Source organism: Elgaria multicarinata, chromosome 19, assembly GCF_023053635.1.
Source record: "Elgaria multicarinata webbii isolate HBS135686 ecotype San Diego chromosome 19, rElgMul1.1.pri, whole genome shotgun sequence".
Classification (NCBI taxonomy): domain Eukaryota; kingdom Metazoa; phylum Chordata; class Lepidosauria; order Squamata; family Anguidae; genus Elgaria; species Elgaria multicarinata.
The window spans coordinates 6780537-6800041 of NC_086189.1; the positions used below are offsets into that span (position 1 = coordinate 6780537).

General features: G+C 51.5%; 1 protein-coding gene across 1 annotated transcript in view; it reads right to left on the reverse strand.

The window, feature by feature from the left end:
* Positions 1-299: 299 nt before the first annotated feature.
* CRB2 (crumbs cell polarity complex component 2) overlaps positions 300-19505 on the reverse strand; it is a 53085-nt gene continuing 33879 nt past the window's right edge. Inside the window, exons 7-13 of the mRNA XM_063144597.1 lie at positions 9630-10580; positions 8480-9042; positions 6214-6379; positions 4614-5481; positions 3652-3768; positions 2988-3114; positions 300-567 (exon numbers count right to left, since the gene is read on the reverse strand). Coding sequence (XP_063000667.1) covers positions 337-567; positions 2988-3114; positions 3652-3768; positions 4614-5481; positions 6214-6379; positions 8480-9042; positions 9630-10580 — 3023 coding nt within the window. The 3' untranslated portion in view covers positions 300-336. The remainder of the gene's footprint in view (positions 568-2987; positions 3115-3651; positions 3769-4613; positions 5482-6213; positions 6380-8479; positions 9043-9629; positions 10581-19505) is intronic.

Here is a 19505-nt window from a genome sequence, read left to right on the forward strand (position 1 = left end):
TTGCAAGAGAGGTTTTTGGCAGGTTCTGTCTCTCTCTGCACCTTGGGCTGAGGGGTGGGTGCAATAGCGGGACAGGAGGGGTGCCCAGCCGCTGCCCGTACTGACTGCTTGTGGAGAGTGACTGAGGCAGGAGAGGTGAGGAGTTGCTGCTGCTGCTGCTGCCGCTGCCGCAGCTCCTGTGACCCAGCGACTCGTGCGCTTGCAACTCCACTGCGCTCCTCCGTCTTTAAGGAGATGAGTCAGGCAGGGGAACAAGCAGCGCACAGTCTGGGGCGGGTGGGAGGGGGTTCAGTGCAGGTTTTGCAAAGGCACCGCTTTGCCTCGCTGGGGCAGTGCCTAGATTAAACGCTCCTCCGGCGGCACCTTTAGCACACTGTCCATCTCCAGGCGGGCTCCTGCCACCTCCTGCTGACTTGGGCTGTAGGTCCCCTCTGACTGGCGCCTCTTCCGGGCCGTGAGAATCATAAGAACGAGGATAATAATGAGTAGCAGCAAGCAACCGCAGGCTACCGGCACGGCTACTTCAATTAATGGGAACGGGAAGAGCGCGCCCGAAGGAGTCCCCCTCTGCAAGAGAAATTAACGGAGACACAACACAATGAGTCTGAGCGGGAGAAGCTGCCTGGCAGCTCAGCCGTACCTGAAGCAGGGGGAGGGGGTGGGTGGGGAGGCTGCATGCTGCCCCCAGGTGGGTGTTAAATGTAGGCAAAGGATGAAGCGCCACCGCAGTAGTCTTGAACAGGGCTCCCTTTGGAAGAGTGCAAGGCAAGGGCTTGGGTTTTGTCTGCCAAAACGCAGGCCTGAGAGAGAGAGAGAGAGAGAGACCAGGCACTGCCAGGCCTGATCAGCTGCAATCCCTACCAAAGCAGTGATGTGAGTAGCTTGCAGGTCGGGGAAGGGCCATAGCTCCATGGTAGAGTCCCGGCTTTGCGTGCAGGAGGTCCCAAGTCTGGCCCCTGGCCTCTCCAGGTAGGGCCGAGAAAGAACCCTGCCTGAAACCCTGGAAAGCCGCTGCTGCCAGTCCGTGTCGACAACCCTGGGCTAGACGGACCAAAGGCCTGGCTCCGTATGAGGCAGCTTCCGACATTCCCAAGAGTTAAGGTGGTTGTGAAGGAAATGCACCCCTAGACGTAAGTCATGCCCATGAGCAGAAGTGGGCAGGATGGTGTCCTTCGTGCCCTGGAGAGGCAAGGGGGCTCCCTGAAATTCTGCCATGTGAAGACACTGCCCACATTGCGGCAGCAGGAGTTAAGTTGGAGCGGCCCAAACACCTGTGTAAGACCATCGCCAAGAAATCTAATCTCGCAGCGCGTGTACGTTGTAAATGCCTGGTCCCCACCTAGCCGGGGAGGCACGTCGGTTAACGTAGCCCGCGGAAGGTTTCCACTGCAGTGTCAGAAAGGCAGCGGCCAGCGGCTCAGAGCTTACAGCAGAACCGTATTGGGGACATGAGATTAGCGTAAGCCTTACTAAAAACGGCTGTGTGTAGGCTCAACGGTTAAGGCGCCTGCCACCCAAGCACTGCTATCTTCCCGGAGAGAAACCAGGAGGGAGAGTTTTATAAGCAGGTGATTGGGTGGATTCTGTGCACTAAATCCTTGCAATTGGATGTATCGGATGTGGCCTGTAACTGGAGCAGGGTTTCTCCGCATTAGAGAGCAGTTTTAAGCAGGCACCTGCTCCGCACTGGCATGGGAAGAGCAGGTTCTAGCTTAAACCTTTCTTGCGTTGCTGTTAATTTGGGAAGGTGGGGAGAGATCTGCAGTTGGATCATGCTTTTGCCATCAGTGTAGATCTCCTTCACGGAGCAGGAAGGCGTGTGACAGTGATGGTTCCAGCATATGACAGGAGCTGCCCGTCAGATTTCAAGATGTTCCATCTGAGCAATCTCATTTTTCTCAGTGAGGAGATGGAGCTAATTTCTGGTGGGTGCGCTGTTCAGAACCAGGGCCCTACTGGCTACATAGGTTAGTTGTGGCCCATCCGTGGAGAAATGAAATAGAAGAGGAAGTGGAGGAAGCACTATCACACGGGAAGCCCAGGGGAAGGGGCCAGCACCAAGGAGACCCAGCCGAGGGCACTGCCTTGGGCTCAAGCATGCAAAGGGTTTGTTTAGAAGCATCCTGCAAGAGGCACCTGTGCAACAGCAACGGCAGTGAGCCTGTCTCCCCTGCACACATGCAGTGAGGTGAGGGGGTTCATGCATTCAAGGTTAGTACATCCCCAGTCTCCAGGCAGGCACCCGCATGCATCCTACACAAAAAAGTGGACCTGCCCAAACCAGACTACCTCCCCATGTCTGTCTAGCAAATACGCCCCTGTCCACCTTGCCAGTCAAACGCCAGGGTCGTGGTGAAGGTCTTGGCAGCGCTGGGTTCATTTCCGTATCTATATTCCTATATTCCTATATTCCTATATTATTTATTTATTTAATTACATTTATATACCGCCCCACAGCCGAAGCTCTCTGGGCGGTTTACAATATATATATATATATATATATATATATATATATATATATAGTGTGTTTCCTAACCCTTGCACATAAAGGCACAGAAACTAAAGGGGACTTGACCTAGGATGTGGTTTTTCTCTGCCCCACAACTCCCCCTGGGCCTTGCTCTCACGCTTGGTCCTTGACCTATGCTCCCATAGGATTTGTATAAAACGTTCTGAATTCTACAGAGAACCAAACACTGCTCAGGGGAAGTTAGCTGAAGTTATTTGACTGAATTTTGATCTTTGGACAAGAACTTATGTTTATAATAAATTCCGAGTGCGAAAGCTGAATTTCCTTTGTGCAAGAGCTGGGCGCAGGAGACGCGTCTCCCAGCCTTTGGGCTCTACGTTCTGCCAGGCCATGAAGGCTTTCACCAGTTCCTTTCCCTCTCAGTCTCTCAGCGGAACTCTGTCCCTCCCCCCACTCCAGCCTAGGGGCCAGATCTTGACCCACTGTTGGGCAAAACAAAGGAGGGCAGCTGGCTTACGTCCACGTCACAACGCTCTCCGGTGTAGCTGGCGCTGCACACACACCGGTACCGGTTTACTGAATCCTGGCAGGTGCCCCCATTCTGGCAAGGGTTGGGGTCGCATTCATTGATGTTGATTTGGCATCTGGAAAGGAAACGAGGGCAGCTGTCAGCCACGGCCCTACAGCAACGGTGATGGTGCAATAAGGGAGGGGTCCCCTACGTGGGCTGGGACACAGCGGGCATCCAGGAGCCGTCTGCCACCGGGGGCTCACTCCCCAAGATGGGCTGATCTTTGGGAAGACCTGGCTTTGTGCTCTCACCTGGTCCACAGCGGCTTCTGCTTAGAAACAGCCAGGGGCCGCGCTCGTTAAGAAGCACCAGAAGCTGCAAGCCAGTTTTCTAATCCCTGCCCTGCCTTCTCATGGCTCTCCCTATCCGGCTCTCCTGGGTCACTGGTCAACTGGATCTCTTAATGCCCAATTGTCTTTGGGGAAGGGGGGCGGTGGCAGAGCACCAGGCCAAGAGTGTGCAGTGTGGGCGATTCTAAAAACAGCCATAAACATTTGTGTGCGCGCACACGCAAAGCCCACGGCCGCTTCAAGCTGGCCATTTGGGGGAACCGTTTGCTCCCTGGGCTCCTTGGAGCATTGCCACAGACCGAAGAACACAAGAGCCGTACTTCCTGCCTGCGTAGCCCGGCTTGCAAGTGCAGTTGGCTCCCCAAGGTCCGCTCGTGCATCTGCCGCCGTTCAGACAGGTGAAGTTCTTGCCACACTCTTCAGGTGGGAAGGGCCACCTGGTGAGAAGAAAAGAGAGGCCGCAACCATCGTTGATAAAGGGAACATTTTCTAGGCATTGTGAAAAATTAAAAAACAACACCTCAGGCACTGCATGGGGGGCTCACGGTCTAATAGACACAATACGAAAGGGAAAAGGGACAGGAAGGAAAGAGGAAATTAAGCAAATCCTCTTTTATACTGTTCTATAACGAGGTTGCAGAAGGAAGAATCTGACTGCAAAAGGCAGTTCCAGGAGGGGAGGGGCCCAACGGGAATTGTGGTTGGAGGGGGGGGAGCTCATATCTGCCACTGAGCTTTGGACCCTCCCCTGGAAGGCAACAAGGAGCCTATGAAGGTGATGACTAGGAACCAAACGCAGCAAATCTTAGCAGACATCTCTCTCTCTCTCTCTCACTCACTCACTCACTCACTCACTCACTCACTCGCTCACTCTTTCTCTCACACTCACAGGCTTCTAAGCTTTTAACAAGGACTGTCCACATTTATCAAGCCTCTACACAACCCTAAATACTACATTTAAAAAACAGATCCCTGGATACTGCGCTCAATACTGTATTCTGTGCTAGCGTGGTGCAATGGCAAGAGCATTTAGACCGTGCGTTCCATGCGCTCTTAGGACTTGCGTAAAAGCCTCTGTCATCCTGTCAGCAGACCTGCAAGGCCGGCCGGCATTATCACCTCCATCTCGGGGTTGGAGCTAAGGCCACGGCCACCTCGTTCGTTTCTGGTGGAGCTGTGGGGCCCTCGCAGCTCCTGCCCGGAGCCCCACTGCCTGCTCCGAGAGAGAGGAACAAGAGGGAGCGGTTTCCGACACAAGCAAGACCACCCTGCCAAAACGTACTCGCAGTGGGGGCCTGTGAATTCTGGGGGACACTTGCAGGAGTAGCTGTAGACCTCGTCCACGCAGCTCCCTCCGTTCTGGCACTGGTGTCGGATGCAATCGTCCACGTTGATCTGGCAGCGCTTGCCGATGTAGCCCTTGTCGCAGTCGCACTGGAAATCCCCCACCTCGTCCACGCACCGCCCGTGGATGCAGGGGCTGGATTTGCAGTCGTCGGTGTTGGCCTCGCACAGCAGGCCCCCCCACCCGGGACTGCAGGCGCAGCGGAAGGCGTTGAACAGGTCCTGGCAAGAGCCCGCGTGTTGGCATGGGCTGGAGGAGCAGACATCTGTCCCCTTGCAGCCAAGGAGCGCTGCCCCACCGCTCATGAGGAAAAACTGCTCGGGCTGTGGGTAGGCGGTGTGGACGGCCAGCGGCAGAAACACACCGCCAATGTCTGTGTGCCCAAGGCAGCCCGTGAAGTTTTCAGCTAAGACCACAACTGCGTTGCTTTTGAGGAAGTCCAGGCTCCCAGCATTCCCCTGGAGGGTTGAGTTTGTGGATCCATCTAAACGGAGGTGCCACTTGGATGAAAGAGCCGAGGGCTCTTCCATGGACAACGTGAGTGTGTGCCACAAGCCATCCGAGACGGGCACCTGGCTGAGAAAGTTGGCCCCTTCGATGCCATTCCCGCTCCTGATCTCCACCAGCAGGGAGGAGTTCTGGACAGCCACCAGGAGAGAATCCACCTCCTCCACAGCCCTCAGCAACACTGCATCTTTGTCGCGTGTTCTGAAATCCAGGCGGAGGCCCTGGAGGGCCCTGGTGACGCTTGCATTGGTGACGAATTCAGCTGCATTGTGCTCATAAAATGTGGCACTGGCCAGACCTGCAAGGAGAAAGAGAAGGAGGAGATGAAAATGGCAGCCAGAGAACATGGAGCCTCAGCTTGGAAGCAGCCCTGAGCCAGACTTCAATGAACACAGCAAAGATCTCAGGAGAAGCTGAATCCTGAGTGCCATTTTTTGGGGGGGGGGGTAGAAAGATGGGGTAGAAATAAAATAAATAACTCTTAATAAAAACCCAGACAGTGCAGAAAAATTGAGAAGATGGAAAGAACAAAGAAACTAAAGCATATTAGGGGGAAACACAGACTTCTTTGTTGTGATTAGTGTAGATTCCCTAAAGCTATCGCTGTGGTTGTCAAAACTGAGAACTGAGCAGGAAGGCTGGAGCCCACCCCGTAACAAGGCCGTTGGAGGGTGGAGGTCCCCCGCCCCCCAAAAAAACCCTCTAGCCTAGCTACAGACAGTTTTCAAACAGACTTCTGCCAAATGCAGAAGCCATTCATGGGACTGCACAGAGACTCCGAAGAAGAATTTTCAGGATGCAACGCATGAGACCATTAAACCTGGATTAGTCACACTCCAGCCCTTCTTTTGTACTCGCAACCGGCATTTTAAAGGGACAGTGAGTAGTAATGGAACAGTGGTCCTGACCTGCAGCTGTGCTCATGCTCAGTGGGGAACGAAAGCACAGGATCTTGGGCATAGTGCTTCAGATCCCACAGAGGTCAAGGACAGCTCTCTTGCTCCTTAAAAGATCCTGGAATCGCACTTACAGACATAGCCAGACGGGACATCAGTGCAAGTTGTGCCTTGAGGACACGGCTCGTTTTTGCACCAGACCATCTCTTCACAGTGTTTTCCAGTGAAGTTGGCAGGGCAGCTGCAGCTGAAGTCATTCCAGGTGACGGTGCAGTGGCCGCCATTGAGGCACGGCCCAGACTGAAAGACAAGAGAGAAACAAGATCAGGGAGTGGGTGCAAGTTTTCTCATGGGGGGGATGGAATTGGGGGGATGGACAGACGTGCAATTGAGCATTGCGGTGAGTCTGATGGGTGAGAGGCAGGTGGATTTAAATTACAATGAATAACTGGGAAGAGGAGTTGCCAGTGGATGAGGAATGGCGGGTTGCACAGCTGTCAGCAGAACCTCCAACCCCTGGTAGGATCTTCCTTGCCTCTGCTTATGTCCTGGGAATCCCTGTCTCATTTTTCCAGCTATTTTCACTGGCATCACCACCAGCACCTACTAAGTCTGCCTCTCTGGGCCTTTCAGCTGCAAAAAAGCCCCAGAGGTTGGCGTGAGGTTTCAGCTGCTCTTTCTCCTTGTCTGCGAGGGAGGCAAAGCCTGGGGCTGATCTACCAGTCCACCTGGGGCGGTCTTTCTCAACCTGGTACCCTCCATAAGTGTCGGACGACTGGGGCTAAAGATGCTGAGAGTTGCACCTGGAGGGCACTTTGTTGGCGAAGGCTGCTCCAGGGGGACTGGCAGTATAGGGCTGCAATGCCCAACCTGGTGTTCTCCAGATGTTTTTGACTACACCTCCCAAGCATTGGCCATGTTGTCTGGGGCTGATAGGAGCTGAAGTCCAAAACATCTGGAGAGCACCAGGTTAGGGAAAGCTGCTATTCAGTGTCTCTTGGATGGGGGGCTTTGGTGAGGCCTGAGGCCAATTGGGGAAAGCTCTCTCTGTTCCTAACTTGGGTGCTGTGAAAAATATCTCCTCCCCTTCTTTCAACTAGGAGCAGGGAAAGGTCACAGAAAAAGGCCCTCGATGAAGTGGGAATGTTGCCCCTCCCCACATTTCTACCGGACAAGAAAGCTGGTCATGCAGGGTGCACAGCTGGAGCTGCACTTGCCCCGTGTTACGTCCTGCCAGGAAGAGAACGTGTGGGAGGGAAGCATGTTCCCTGCCCCTCTGCGCGTGGCAGAAATCAGAACTGGACTAAATGCCCTTCCAGACTCTCTCAAAACCTCTGGCAGAAGTGCCTGTAACCCCACAGAGGCCCAAACCATGACAAGACAGGCAGGTTGCAGTGCATGCAGGGATGGCCCTGATGCAGAAGGGCGAGATGCTGAATGGAAGCAGAGCTTAGGAACACATGCTGAACACAGGACAGAGGCAAAGGACAGCCCATACTCCACCTCGCAGGGTTAGTGTTGATAGTCCTGCCTGCCCGACGCCTGCTCCTGCAGTAGCATGTGGAGGAAGAACACACTAAGGAAATGCTGGCAACCTCTGAGCTTCTAGGCTAATCCCATTAATCCCTCGGCATTAGCCGTTAGCCCCAGCCCGAGGACGATGGTGAGGCTGGGGGAACAGTGCAGCTGCCAACCCGCCATCCCAGATTCCACTGAACTTTTGAGCTTTTTGACATCCCAAGGCACCTGAACTCAGTACCCAAAGGTAATAGCCACTGCACGGTGCCTCCCTCTGGCAAGCTGAGACTTGTTGCCATATTCATATGCCATAACCCAAGGGTGCCATGCAAAAGAGGCGGCTAAGTAACGGGCAAGTGTTCAGAAATTCTGCTGGGATCCCCTTTTGAATGAAGCCATGAAGCATTTGCAGCTCATCTATTCCTGAGAAGACAAACATAACACCACAGAGTGCAGAGATGACAAATCAAACCCTTTCTAGCCGAATAGGAAAGTGTGAATAGAGAGAGAAAAGGAAGCATCCATTCACACAATCCCTGATCAACCTATGGAATTTGTTCCATGGGATGCTTGGACAGTTAGTAGGTAATGGAGTTTTTAGAAAGTGCGTCCCTCCCTGAGCATCCAAGACATTATATCTCCAATTATCAGCTGTTAGCAGCAAACGGGAGTGGTGTGTGTGTGTGTGTGTGTGTGTGTGTGTGTCTGTTTTGTCCTCTCCTGAGCTTTTCAATGGGATCTGACTGGCCAATCAAGCTGATCTTGATAGATCTCTGACCTCCCTCAACACAACATTTTCTCCCAAAAATGAGAACTTTCACAGAGAGATATTCTCCCAACACCACCCAAGTAGAGTTGGACAACTCTGGGACCTTGCCTTACCTTGCAGGTATCATCCGAGATGCATCCTGAACCAACGTTGGTGGCTCGTCCCACGTATACCTCTTGTGGAACATGGTTGTCATTGACTGGATGAGGGAAGAACTGCATCTGGTGGTGATTGAGTCGGACATCCTGGAGGCAGCCTTTAAAATACCCTCCCCAGGTGCCAATGTTGTCTTGGCTTGGGAGCCCGCCCACATAAACCGTGGAGCCGGAGGCAAGAGGAGTCAGCACCAGAGGTCCCAGATCCTCCTCTCTGCTGAACAGACTGGCTCGAGCAAGACCTTCGTGGAAAGAAACCATCACAAAGTGCTTCGTGCCATCAGCCAAGTGCCCAGAGGGCCCGAGTGGAGCAGCAGGTGGTGCCTCTACCTGAAGTTGCCCATCTTTCAGGTATACTGAAAGGAACGTTTCACTTCCATTGCTGATTTGGAGCACCAGGCCGCTGGGCTTCAGAGTCCGGAGGAAAAAGGAGAGGGTAAAGTTTGCCCCAGGACTGTTGCTAACTGCAAAGGTGGCAAAGCTTGAGTTGTTGTCCTGGGAGAACGTTCCTGCAGGAGACTCTGGGGGAGAAAGAAAAAAATGCATATGCCAATCCCACCCTAGAGGCCTTCAAGAGGCAGCTGGGGAACCCTCTGTCGGGGATGCTTGAGGGTGGATTCCTGCATTGAGCAGGGAGTTAGACTCGAGGGCCTTATAGGCACCTTCCAACCCTGCTATTCTATGATTCTATGATTCTATGCTAAGCCGACTGAGGGAACCAAGGTACTCCGTGACCACGAGGTTGTGCTCAACCCTGCCATCCTCCATTTGGAAACGGCTGTGTTCTGTGGGACAAAGGGTACCCGGGATTTGACAAACTATGGAGCCTCCAGCAATATCTGGAGCAATCTTTAAGGACCATAATTTACAGTGCAGGCAATTAGCTGCTCTTGAGCACTGCAGAACAGCACCTCTATTTATCTCCTCCATCGTTGGTGATCTCTGACGACCACGTGGAGGGCTGGAGGAACCAAAAGAGTTGCCTTTCTAGCACTCCAAGACCAAGCACATGAACTGTGAGCTACTTCTTTGTTCACCTCCCAGTGGTTTCCATACCAAATCAGCTCCTTTTCAGGAGGGTCAATAGGAGCCCTAACGTGTTACTCACCATAGGCGCACGTGCGGCCTTCATAAGGCCGAGAACAGTGGCAGCGGAAGTCTGCCCAGAGGTCAATGCACTGGCCACCATGTAAGCAAGGTTGGGAGCGACACCACTCTGTCCTCTCACAGCCCAGCTGGAATCCAGTGGCTTGCAGTCCGGCCAGCTCTTGTGGTAGGACAACCTTGGAATCAATCTGCAAGTCTTCCAAGCAACCAAGGAAACTCCTCGTAGGGTTGGCCATTAACTCCTCTTCGACTCCTCCGATATATATTTGCAGTAAGGAGGGCAGGAAGAACATGGGGGCTTGCTCTCCGAGGGGATGACTGGACAAGCAGACCCCTGCGTTGCAGGCTTCATGCCACAGCCTGAGTTCGAGAGCTTCTTGCAGAAGAAGGACTTCAGCCTTGTGCCAATGCCCATCGCCCACCTGTGGTGCCTCCAGGGTGAGAGAGGCCATGGCCTCCTCTATCAGAAGCGTCACACGCAGAAGGCCGCCAGAGAGCTCCAGGAGCAGGTGTTCAGCTTGGTGGCCTCGGAAGAAAAGGAGGGCGTCCGGGAGGGTGGTTCGGAACCGGAGGGCCACACTGGCTAAGTGATCCCCTGGTGCATCACTTGTGCTCTCATTGTTGGTGGCAGACTTGTTGATGAAGAGGTAGACGCTAGACGTGAAGGAGAAGGTGGTTGGCATCGAGCACAGAGAGCCGTCGAATCCGGGGCGGCACTGGCACAGGTATCCGTGGGCCTCAGACTGGTAAGTGGGGATGCAGAAGGCTTCATTTTGGCAGTGGTGTGCCTGGCACCCAGTGAGCTCCACAGAGCAGTTCTTCCCACCCCAGGTAATACCATCCAGACCACGGACGCAATGGCAGGTGTAGTCAGCGACGCCATCTTCACAGGCGCCCCCATTTTCACAGGGGTGGCCTTCACACTCATCTATATCAGTGGCACATTCAACACCTAGCACACAGAGAAGGGAGACGGAGGTTAAAGTGGGACTCAGTGGCTGAGCATGCACAGCTGTACCCCAGTGTGACCCGCACCACACACATACACAAACACACACACACACTCAATGAGTCGCTATCGCATGGCAACAAGGCAACTAAACTGCCTCTGCTGGCCTGGGTTCTTTCTGGGCGCAGGGAGGGGAGGGGAGGCTTCAACCAGGCCTGGTGAAAGAGAAGTGGGTGTCCTTAAGTGCGTGTGGGCTGATAAGGAGAGCAAGCCCCTGATTAAGAAGCCTGTTGCCCCTCCAGCCCCCTAGCACAGGTTCCCACTAGTCTTCCAAGACAGCTGCACAGATAAACAAAGTCTGGATTATTCAGCTTAATAGCATTACACCCAACCTGAAGGTCTGGGAGGACCCAGAGCACAAAGGGAATGTGGAATTTGCTCTGTCCTCTCCCTTACAATCTGACTTGGAAGAATGCTGGAAGGGCCAGCATACAAGCAGAGTTCCCTCTGTTGCCCTTTAGGCTGGACTCACGCCCTTTCTGTCCCACCCAGATATGCAGCCGTTCTGCGACAGCCTGTCCTGGCAACAGTAGGCACCATCGAACGACTGCACGCTCTCAATTAGCCCTGGAAAGAGGTGGTGGGGTTGTATTTAGGACAGACCATCTTTTCTCACTTTGGGGGCAGTTTGGGCATGAATAAGGGGCAACAGGGTGTAGCTTAATCCAGTGCACTGGCCAGAGATGCCCTCCAAGGGCCAGGCACACCATTGGGGAATACTCCGCATCTCGGTGTTCTCCATGGAGATGCAGATGTCATAAGTGGCCAAGAGTACTTCGCTTTGGTGTCACGTACGTGGGTTACATCCAGGTTGGAGTACTGTAAAGTGCTCTACATGGGGCTGCCCTTAAAGATGGCCCAGAAGCTTCAGCTGGTATAGAATGTGGCAGTGAGAATATTTGTAGAAGCTAGGCGGTCTGTCACATCGCCTGTTCTGCACTGGCTGGCTTCTCATTTCTGAGCCCAATTTAAGGTGCTGGTGTTAACATTTAAAGCCCTAAATGGTTTGGGACCAGGCTGCCTGCATTCACATGAACCAGGCCAAACCTTAAGATAAGCATCTGAGTCACTGCGCTCTGGTCTATCTGCAAGAGCTGTTAGGTGGGTGAGTACCAAGATCAGGGCCTTTTCTATGCTGGCCCCACATCTTTGCAATATCCTCCCTGAGGAAATACATTTGGCTCCTCCATTAGACCTAAAGACCTTTTTATTCCACTCAGATTCTGGATGATTTGTTGTGCTGAAACTTTTATCCGCTGCTAATATTGTAACATTTTTATTTGCTGCTGCTACTGCTGTTTTTTCTGTGTTACCTTATTACGTTTTAATATATTTTTGTGCGATTTTTGGGAGGATAATCTATCCTGAAAGGTAGGTTAAAAATCTAATCAATCAATTCATATCCACTTGTATCAGACTATGGAACGATCTCCCTGACGAGGCTCGCCTGGCACCAACACTATCTTTCCGGTACCAGGTTAAGACCTTTTGCTTTGCCCAGGCATATGGCGGCACGTCTTAATCACCCACATGTTTAGTTTTTTAAAAAAACGGTTTTTAATGCTTTATGGAAGCCAGATTCTGGCTGGACATCAGGAAAAACTTCCTGACTGTTAGAGCAGTACGACAATGGAATCAGCTACCTAGGGAGGTTGTGGGCTCTCCCACACTAGAGGCATTCAAGAGGCAGCTGGACAAGCATCTGTCAGGGATGCTTTAGGGTGGATTCCTGCATTGATCAGGGGGTTGGACTTGATGGCCTTGTAGGCCCCTTCCAACTCTGCTATTCTATGATTCTATGTGTGTATGTTCTGTGTTTAAAATTTTTAAATTTTGTATACTCGTTTTAATCTTAATTTTAGAATTTCTGTAAAATGCCCAGAGAGAGCCCTGGCTATGGGAGTGGTATATAAGTGCAATAATATACTGTTTTATACTGTTTTTATGTTTTGTTTTGTTTTAAAAAAATTGTATACTTTTAATGTTTACTATTTTTAATTGTTGTAAACCGCCCAGAGAGCTTCGGCTGTGAGGCGGTATATAAATGTAATAAAATAAAATTAATTAATTAATTAATTAATCAGTGAGAGGGAAGACAGGAACCTTCTTTAACCAACTTAATGCCACCTTCTCAAACCTCAGCAACTGTCGCTTCAGAAACCAGCAATCCAGTTCTTTCAGAAAAGTGCCATCGTGCCATCTAATGGTGAGACTGGAGTTCCTGTGCCAGCAAACAAGCGTTCAGGGTATTGCTCAATCCGTGAGCCTCCAGAAGTGCACAGGGCATTGTATAGTGTGGAAGCAACGCATGCGTGGCTGGAAAGGGGGCATGATTGCTGATTACTTGCCATTTCCTTACAACCCCAAAATCTCAATTCCAGCATGGAAAGAGGAGGAGCTGGGAGTAGACTTTAAACCCTTTTTCCTACCCCCAATCAGGACTTCTCCCTCGCCAAGCTGTCTGTCTACTACTGCTCAGGTTCCGGGATGCTACCTCTGGGGCACGCGCATTACGCCAAGCAACAAATTAACCCCCTTGGTGAGTGTGCATCTCCATGTTGGTAGCTAATTAAGAAGGGAGCTTTCCCTTGGGGGATCGGCTGTTTTGATTCCTGCCTTGTGTGTTTGTTGTGGCGAAGGGCGTAAGTTGCCAACGTGAATCATACCGAGTCTCTGCCGCTTCCATATGCCACGCTTGCATGGGCACCACCCCGTACAGGCAGAGCTATTGGCGGGGGGAAGCAAAGAAGTGCCCTGGAAGAGCTGCTCATTTCACAAGAAACATAAACACAGAACAGTCCTTAGGCACACGGAATTACTGACGACTGCTCTAAGATGGGCCCTCCCCCATTTAGGCGAGACGCAGGAGGGCTCTTGCAAGTTACGCTCTCTGACATCGCAGCATGCAAATCGTTAACGCCCGACCGGAGATGGGTCCATGCAGGAATTCATAGAATCCTAGAATAGTAGACTTGGAAGGGGCCTACAAGGCCATGGAGTCCAACCCCCTGCTCAATGCAAGAATCCACCCTAAAGCATCCCTGACAGAGGGTTGCCCAGCTGCCTCTTGAAGGCCTGTAGTGAGGGAGAGCCCACAGCCTCCCTAGGTCATTGGTTCCATTGCCGTACTGCTCTAACAGTCAGGAAGTTTTTCCTGATGTCCAGCCAGAATTTGGCTTCCTGTCACTTCAGCCCGTTATTCCATGTCCTGCACTCTGGGAGGATGGAGAAGAGATCCTGGCCCTCCTCTGTGTGACAACCTTTTAAGTATTTGAAGAGTGCTCTCATGTCTCCCCTCCATCTTCTCTTCTCCAGGCTAAACCTGCCCAGTTCTTTCAGTCTCTCTTCATAGGGCTTTGTTTCTAGACCTCTGATCATCCTGGTTGCCCTCTTCTGAACACGCTCCATTCTGGGTGGAAGAACCAGGCTGGGGCACTGGTGGTTTCCCTGTCCATTTTAACAGGCTTTGCACAAGAGAATGTCCCAGTAGATGGTGGTGCATGTGCATTGTCTAAGGAATTTGCATTCTCACACTTGAGTGGGGCAGCCAAGGAGTGCTCCACCTCTAGAACATCCTTCCCCAACCTGGTGCCCTCCAGATGTGTTGGACTGCAACTGCCAAACTTCCCAGCTAGCATGGCCACTGACCATGGGGGTTGTAGTCCAATACATCTGGTGAGTACTAGATTGGTGAAGGCTGCTTTAGAGGTTTTTTTTAAAGACTGAAAGTATTGGAACAAGGGGCAGAGGTTGGTGTCCATGGGCAGATGCCTAGAACATTCCACATAAAACCCACCATTGCAATGGACAGACAGGTGAGGGTAAGGCAATTTTCAAGTTCTAAACTATTGCTTCCTGAGGCCAGGGAATATACAAAACTCTGAAGAGGATGGAACCCCATGCAGAGAACGCAAAATGATTGCATTGAGCAAACACAGCCTGCAAAGGCCCCAGGTCACTTCATTTCTCAGATGCTTTGGTTTGGGGGAGGAGGAGGAGGACTTTGCGGACTTGCTTGCATTTACATATTCATCTGCTGCAAAGAGTCACAGGAAGGCAGGCCCCCTCCCCTTTTCCGGAAATAACAAGACTTTGCTCTAGGGCTTTGCAGTCAATGAGAATGAGGTAGGCTGGTGCGTGCCAGGAAATAGCCCACTCTCAATCCTGTGGGAGGCACGGAGATTTCCAAAGTCTTCTACAGAAAAGGAGTCAAAGAGCAGCAGTCCTCTGATTGGCGTATTTCTCTTTACAACCACACAATTGCTTCACTTTAGGTCTTTTCTGAAAGCCGGGCTTTCCCAGAGAATCAGCATATTCCTAACAAAATCATCACCGCGCTTGTATGTCCTGCCAAGTGCTTCCAAGAGTGCCTCCAGATCCTAAAGATAAAGGCGAACATCCTACCTTTTCTACCTCCTACGTTTTAGAAGGAAACTGCTAGAAGCCCACCTTGTAATAGCTAAGAGGAACAGAGGTCAGAAAAGCTGACCTTTAGCAGAGGGAGCCTGCTCTGGCACTGTAAACACAGCACTGACCCTTCTGCCATAGACCAGCTCTAAACTATGCAGCTGAGCTGCCTCTCGGTGCTGGGCCAGAGAGGGTAGGGTGGATTCCTGCATTGAGCAAGGGGTTGGACTCGATGGCCTTGTAGGCCCCTTCCAACTCTGCTGTTCTATGATTCTAGGATTCTAGATAACGGGGACTTATTGGTGGACATTGGCAAGGATTGGCAAGGATTTCTAACTTCTAATTGCTTAACAATAGCAACAAGGACAACCAGATGGCAACACCTCCGTAAACTATACTGCTGAAATGAACAAAGCTTGGAGTAAATGGGCAGAGATTTTGTGTGGAAGGACTGTGTGCTGGGTTCAGTTCTGGTACTCAAAGCAAATTCCTGGGATACTGGTTCTTTAATTCTAAGTATCTATCTTTTTAGTTGGTGGATTTGGGGGCGCAAAGCCTGAAGCCTGCCTGTCCACTCCTGGTCTGAGGCGCCCTCTGGGTGCACCTCAGTAGCCAGTTTCTGCCCCACAGACCAGGAAGCGTCCTGGAAGGGGGGGGGGAATCACCCTCTTCGTATTGGGTTCTGCATCCTGCATTCTCTGGGCCCTTGGTCTTCAGCCAGTAATGGGCTGGGAGCTACAACCAGGCTGCAGCCTAATCTAAGGGATTTTACAATAGCAACACTTGACACTACAAATATATGTGTTGTTGTTGTTGTTGTTGTTGTTGTTTTAAAAAATACAATGCAAGTCCCCAAAGCATGTCTGGGTTAAAGGTGGGATTCAGCTCTGAAAAGGTGGAAGATTCCAGAAGCCTACAGCACAATTAAAATGGAGAAGCACTCGCCGTGCAAGAGCCGTTAACAAGCACTTGGCAAGAGAGCCCCCCTCATCCTCACCTCCGTGCAGGTGCAGGTCCACCCACCGCAAAAGTCCATGCGGGCGGCAGACTCCCTCACGGTGGGCGGTGCCCATACTCCTTCCTTGTGACATGTCCTGGAGCACAACCTAATTATAGTTCCTACTACTATCAGAGAGATGCAAATGAGGGGAATTCACAGCAACTTCATTCTGGCCAATTCCACAGTGATCCGTGCGCACGCTCCTTTCCCCTTGCACCCTTGCCTTCTGACAAGCCCCAGGGGGGAAACAGCCATCTCAGGGCTCCAACTGGAGCGAAACGCCTGCTGCTTTGAGGCTCCGGGATTTTAATGTTTTCAGCAGTTTCCACTCACCAGGGAGAGGATCGCTTCCCCCAGAGCTAGTATGAGAAGCATCACATGAGAAAAGCAAAAGTGCATTTGAGCATGAAGCTAGAACTTGAAGCTGAAAAAACATCGCGCTCCAGGCACGGCCGGCACAGACACACCCACAGCAGGACCGGAGCAAAACTTTCCCAAAGCAAGACCAACTGACTGATCCCGGGCCCTTTAGAAGAGGGATACCCGGGCACCTCCCTGCTTCAAGGAATTCTCCGCCATTTATTGAGACAGGAGCCCTCCCCAGCACTCCGCTGACCCACAGTCACGCAGATAGGATAAGACACGTTGCGATTACCTGCCAGGAGATAAATTCCACCCATGAGGACGCCGACCAGCGTGGAGTTCATGGCTGCTCCCCTGCAGACATGGGGGACGGTCCCAGGAGGAAAAGTGTTGGGGGGGCACGCTCGGCCAGACTGAAGCGGCCGTGTGTGCGCACTCCTGGGTGCCAGGCAGGCAAAAACGGATTGGAGACGAAGCCAGCCAATATCGAGCGAGTGGGGCTGCAGCAGCGAGATCTAATCCACCTCAGCTCTAAACCTCTCCAGCTGGCTCCTATCACTGCTGACAAGAATGTTTGTCTACCACCTCCCCTGCAGCAGAGTGGGTGGGGGGAGATGGTGGTGTGCACGAGTGTCTGTCAGCCCTGTGCCCCCTCCCCTCTCCATGGCAGGTCCTGTCCTCATTTAATCTGGCTGCTAAGGGAGGCAGAAGAGCCCTGTGGCCCCAGTCATGGGGCAGGGCAGCAGCCCGGTCTGCCTGAAGTGCGCTGGCTGGGAAAGCGGGCACTTTCCAGGGCTTGCATGAACCGCACTGTCCACGTCAAGTTGTGTGACCTGCCACGTGGACTGGCATGTGAAAAACACCCCTCCTCTCCGTAACCAGGGCTCTCAGCAATGACAATAAACGGAAAATAACTCAAGTGGGCCTTTCTTCTGCAACAGATCTCTAAATCTACGAATGCAGCCTTCCCCAAACTGCCAGCCTTCCACCCATCTTGGGGAGGGGTTGCATTAGTAGCTTTAGTCCAGTGGTTCCCAAACCTTTTCAGGTCACCGCCCCCTTGGTTCCACAAACTCATGCCCAGGGCCCCCTACCCTACACTATAAAAATCATTATTCAGAATAGCGGTTTTCAACGACCCACTAAGGAAGATAATTACAATAAAATTCAAAACAGTAACAATTAATTGAATATTTATTCAAAATCCAATTGCATTTTTTGTTTTATTCAATTAAACATAATTGATGAACTTGATCCAGTGATATCATCTTTTCAAAGTCTGATAGTAATTTAGCAAGAATATTAGATATCACATTTAGTAACTAGGGTGGAGTACCTCACTATTCTGTAAATTCTTAATGTGATGAAGTGATGAAGTGATACCAGTTTCCCAATGCCTGGTTTAAAGTCACTTAACCTGAGTCTTAAATCACCACGTTTAGTAATCTGGAGTCGATTTCTTTGCTTGGAGAGAAGTAGGCAGACCACACCAAAACCACATTCCATCAAATATGATGTTGGAAATGCAACCAGGAGCTTCTGAACCACTCTCCATAGTGCAGGATAGCGATCAGAAATTGCCTTCTGTCACCAAAACTCCTGGTATGGAAAAGACCACCTCGAGAGCCCCCCTGCCGCCCCCTTCTCTCTTAACGCCCCCCTGTGCAATCCCACCGCCTCCAAGGGGGCGGTACTGCCCACTTTGGGAACCACTGCTTTAGTCTGTTAAGACAGATACTGCAAGTTAGGAAAGGTAGCAGCAGAAGCGGCCTTGCAGAGCATTTGGTATCAAGACTCACCGCCACACACAGAGAGGGGGAAAGTGGCTTTCGCTTCTATTGAGATGCGCACTACAACCAAAGCCTCGTTTTAAAGAGAAGAAAAGGCTGTCCTCCGACTCCAGCCCTTACCTTAATCCTCCCAAAATTGCTGAGAACCCAAATACGAGGGCTTCCCAGGGGAAGGGGGGCTGCCCGGAGCAGAGTGGCAGGTTGCCTTTTATCACAGGGACTCCTGCAAACCTCCCAGCTCAAGGCAGATCAGAGCCTCCACTTAAATGCATAACAGGAACATTATGGCAAGCTTCCTGAAGTTGCTCTGTGATCCTAATGTGAAGTAATAAGATGTTTGCACAGCAGGACCAGACTGGGATTAATTGACAAAGCAGGAGAGATTAATGGCTATTATTTCCCTGTCAGCTTCGCTCCTCCACAAACTCTCACGCTTCTCACTGAGGTGCAAAATCTGATTTCCCCGCTTGCTGTTGGCACCCAGGACCTGGGTAAAAGGCTTCCCACAAACTCATACAAACAAGCCAGAGGACTCTATGAGGTCCGACAAGAGCAGCCGTTGGCTCCTGACCCCCCCCTCCCCCTCCAGCGCATTCGCAATGGCCAAAACATATCTTAAGAGCAATCCTGGATCCAAATTATGAGACAGGAAGGAGGATCCTCAGTTCTTGCTCAGCTACTGAACTCCAGATGCAGTGAAACTACAGCGAGGGGTTTAGCAAAGTCTCCAGATGCAGCAAAGCTGCAAATAAAGGGGGTTAACGACGTCTTTCTTTTAGACCCTTTTTATATACCATCCACACTGATTATTTGGTATTCGTACCAGCAGCTCAGGCACAGGGTAGTTCTGCAACTGCAGGATCTACTTTCACTGTGAACCGCCCAGAGAGCTTCGGCTGTTGGGCGGAATAAAAATGTAATAAATAAATAAATGTATGGACCTTGGCACCTCAAGAACCTTTGCATTTGTTTACTGTTGCACTACATTTCTAGCTATTTAGTCTTCTGGGGTGGTGCCAGAAGCCAGAGAGGGACTGCACAGTGGTCAAGGCAATGAAGCTCCACACTGCCACACACCGCTCTCTTGTAAGTCATAAGAAGAGTCCTGCCGGGCCAGATGGAAAGCGTTCAGTTCCCACAATGGCAACCAGAAGCCCAAATGAGAAGCTTAGAAGCAGGACAACAGGGCAATGAGCAGCCTTCCTTTGCTGTCGTTCCCCAGCAATGGATATTCAGAGGCGTACTGCCTCTGATGCTGGAGGTAATATGACTAGCATCCATTGATGTCCTTCTCCTCCTTGAGTTTGT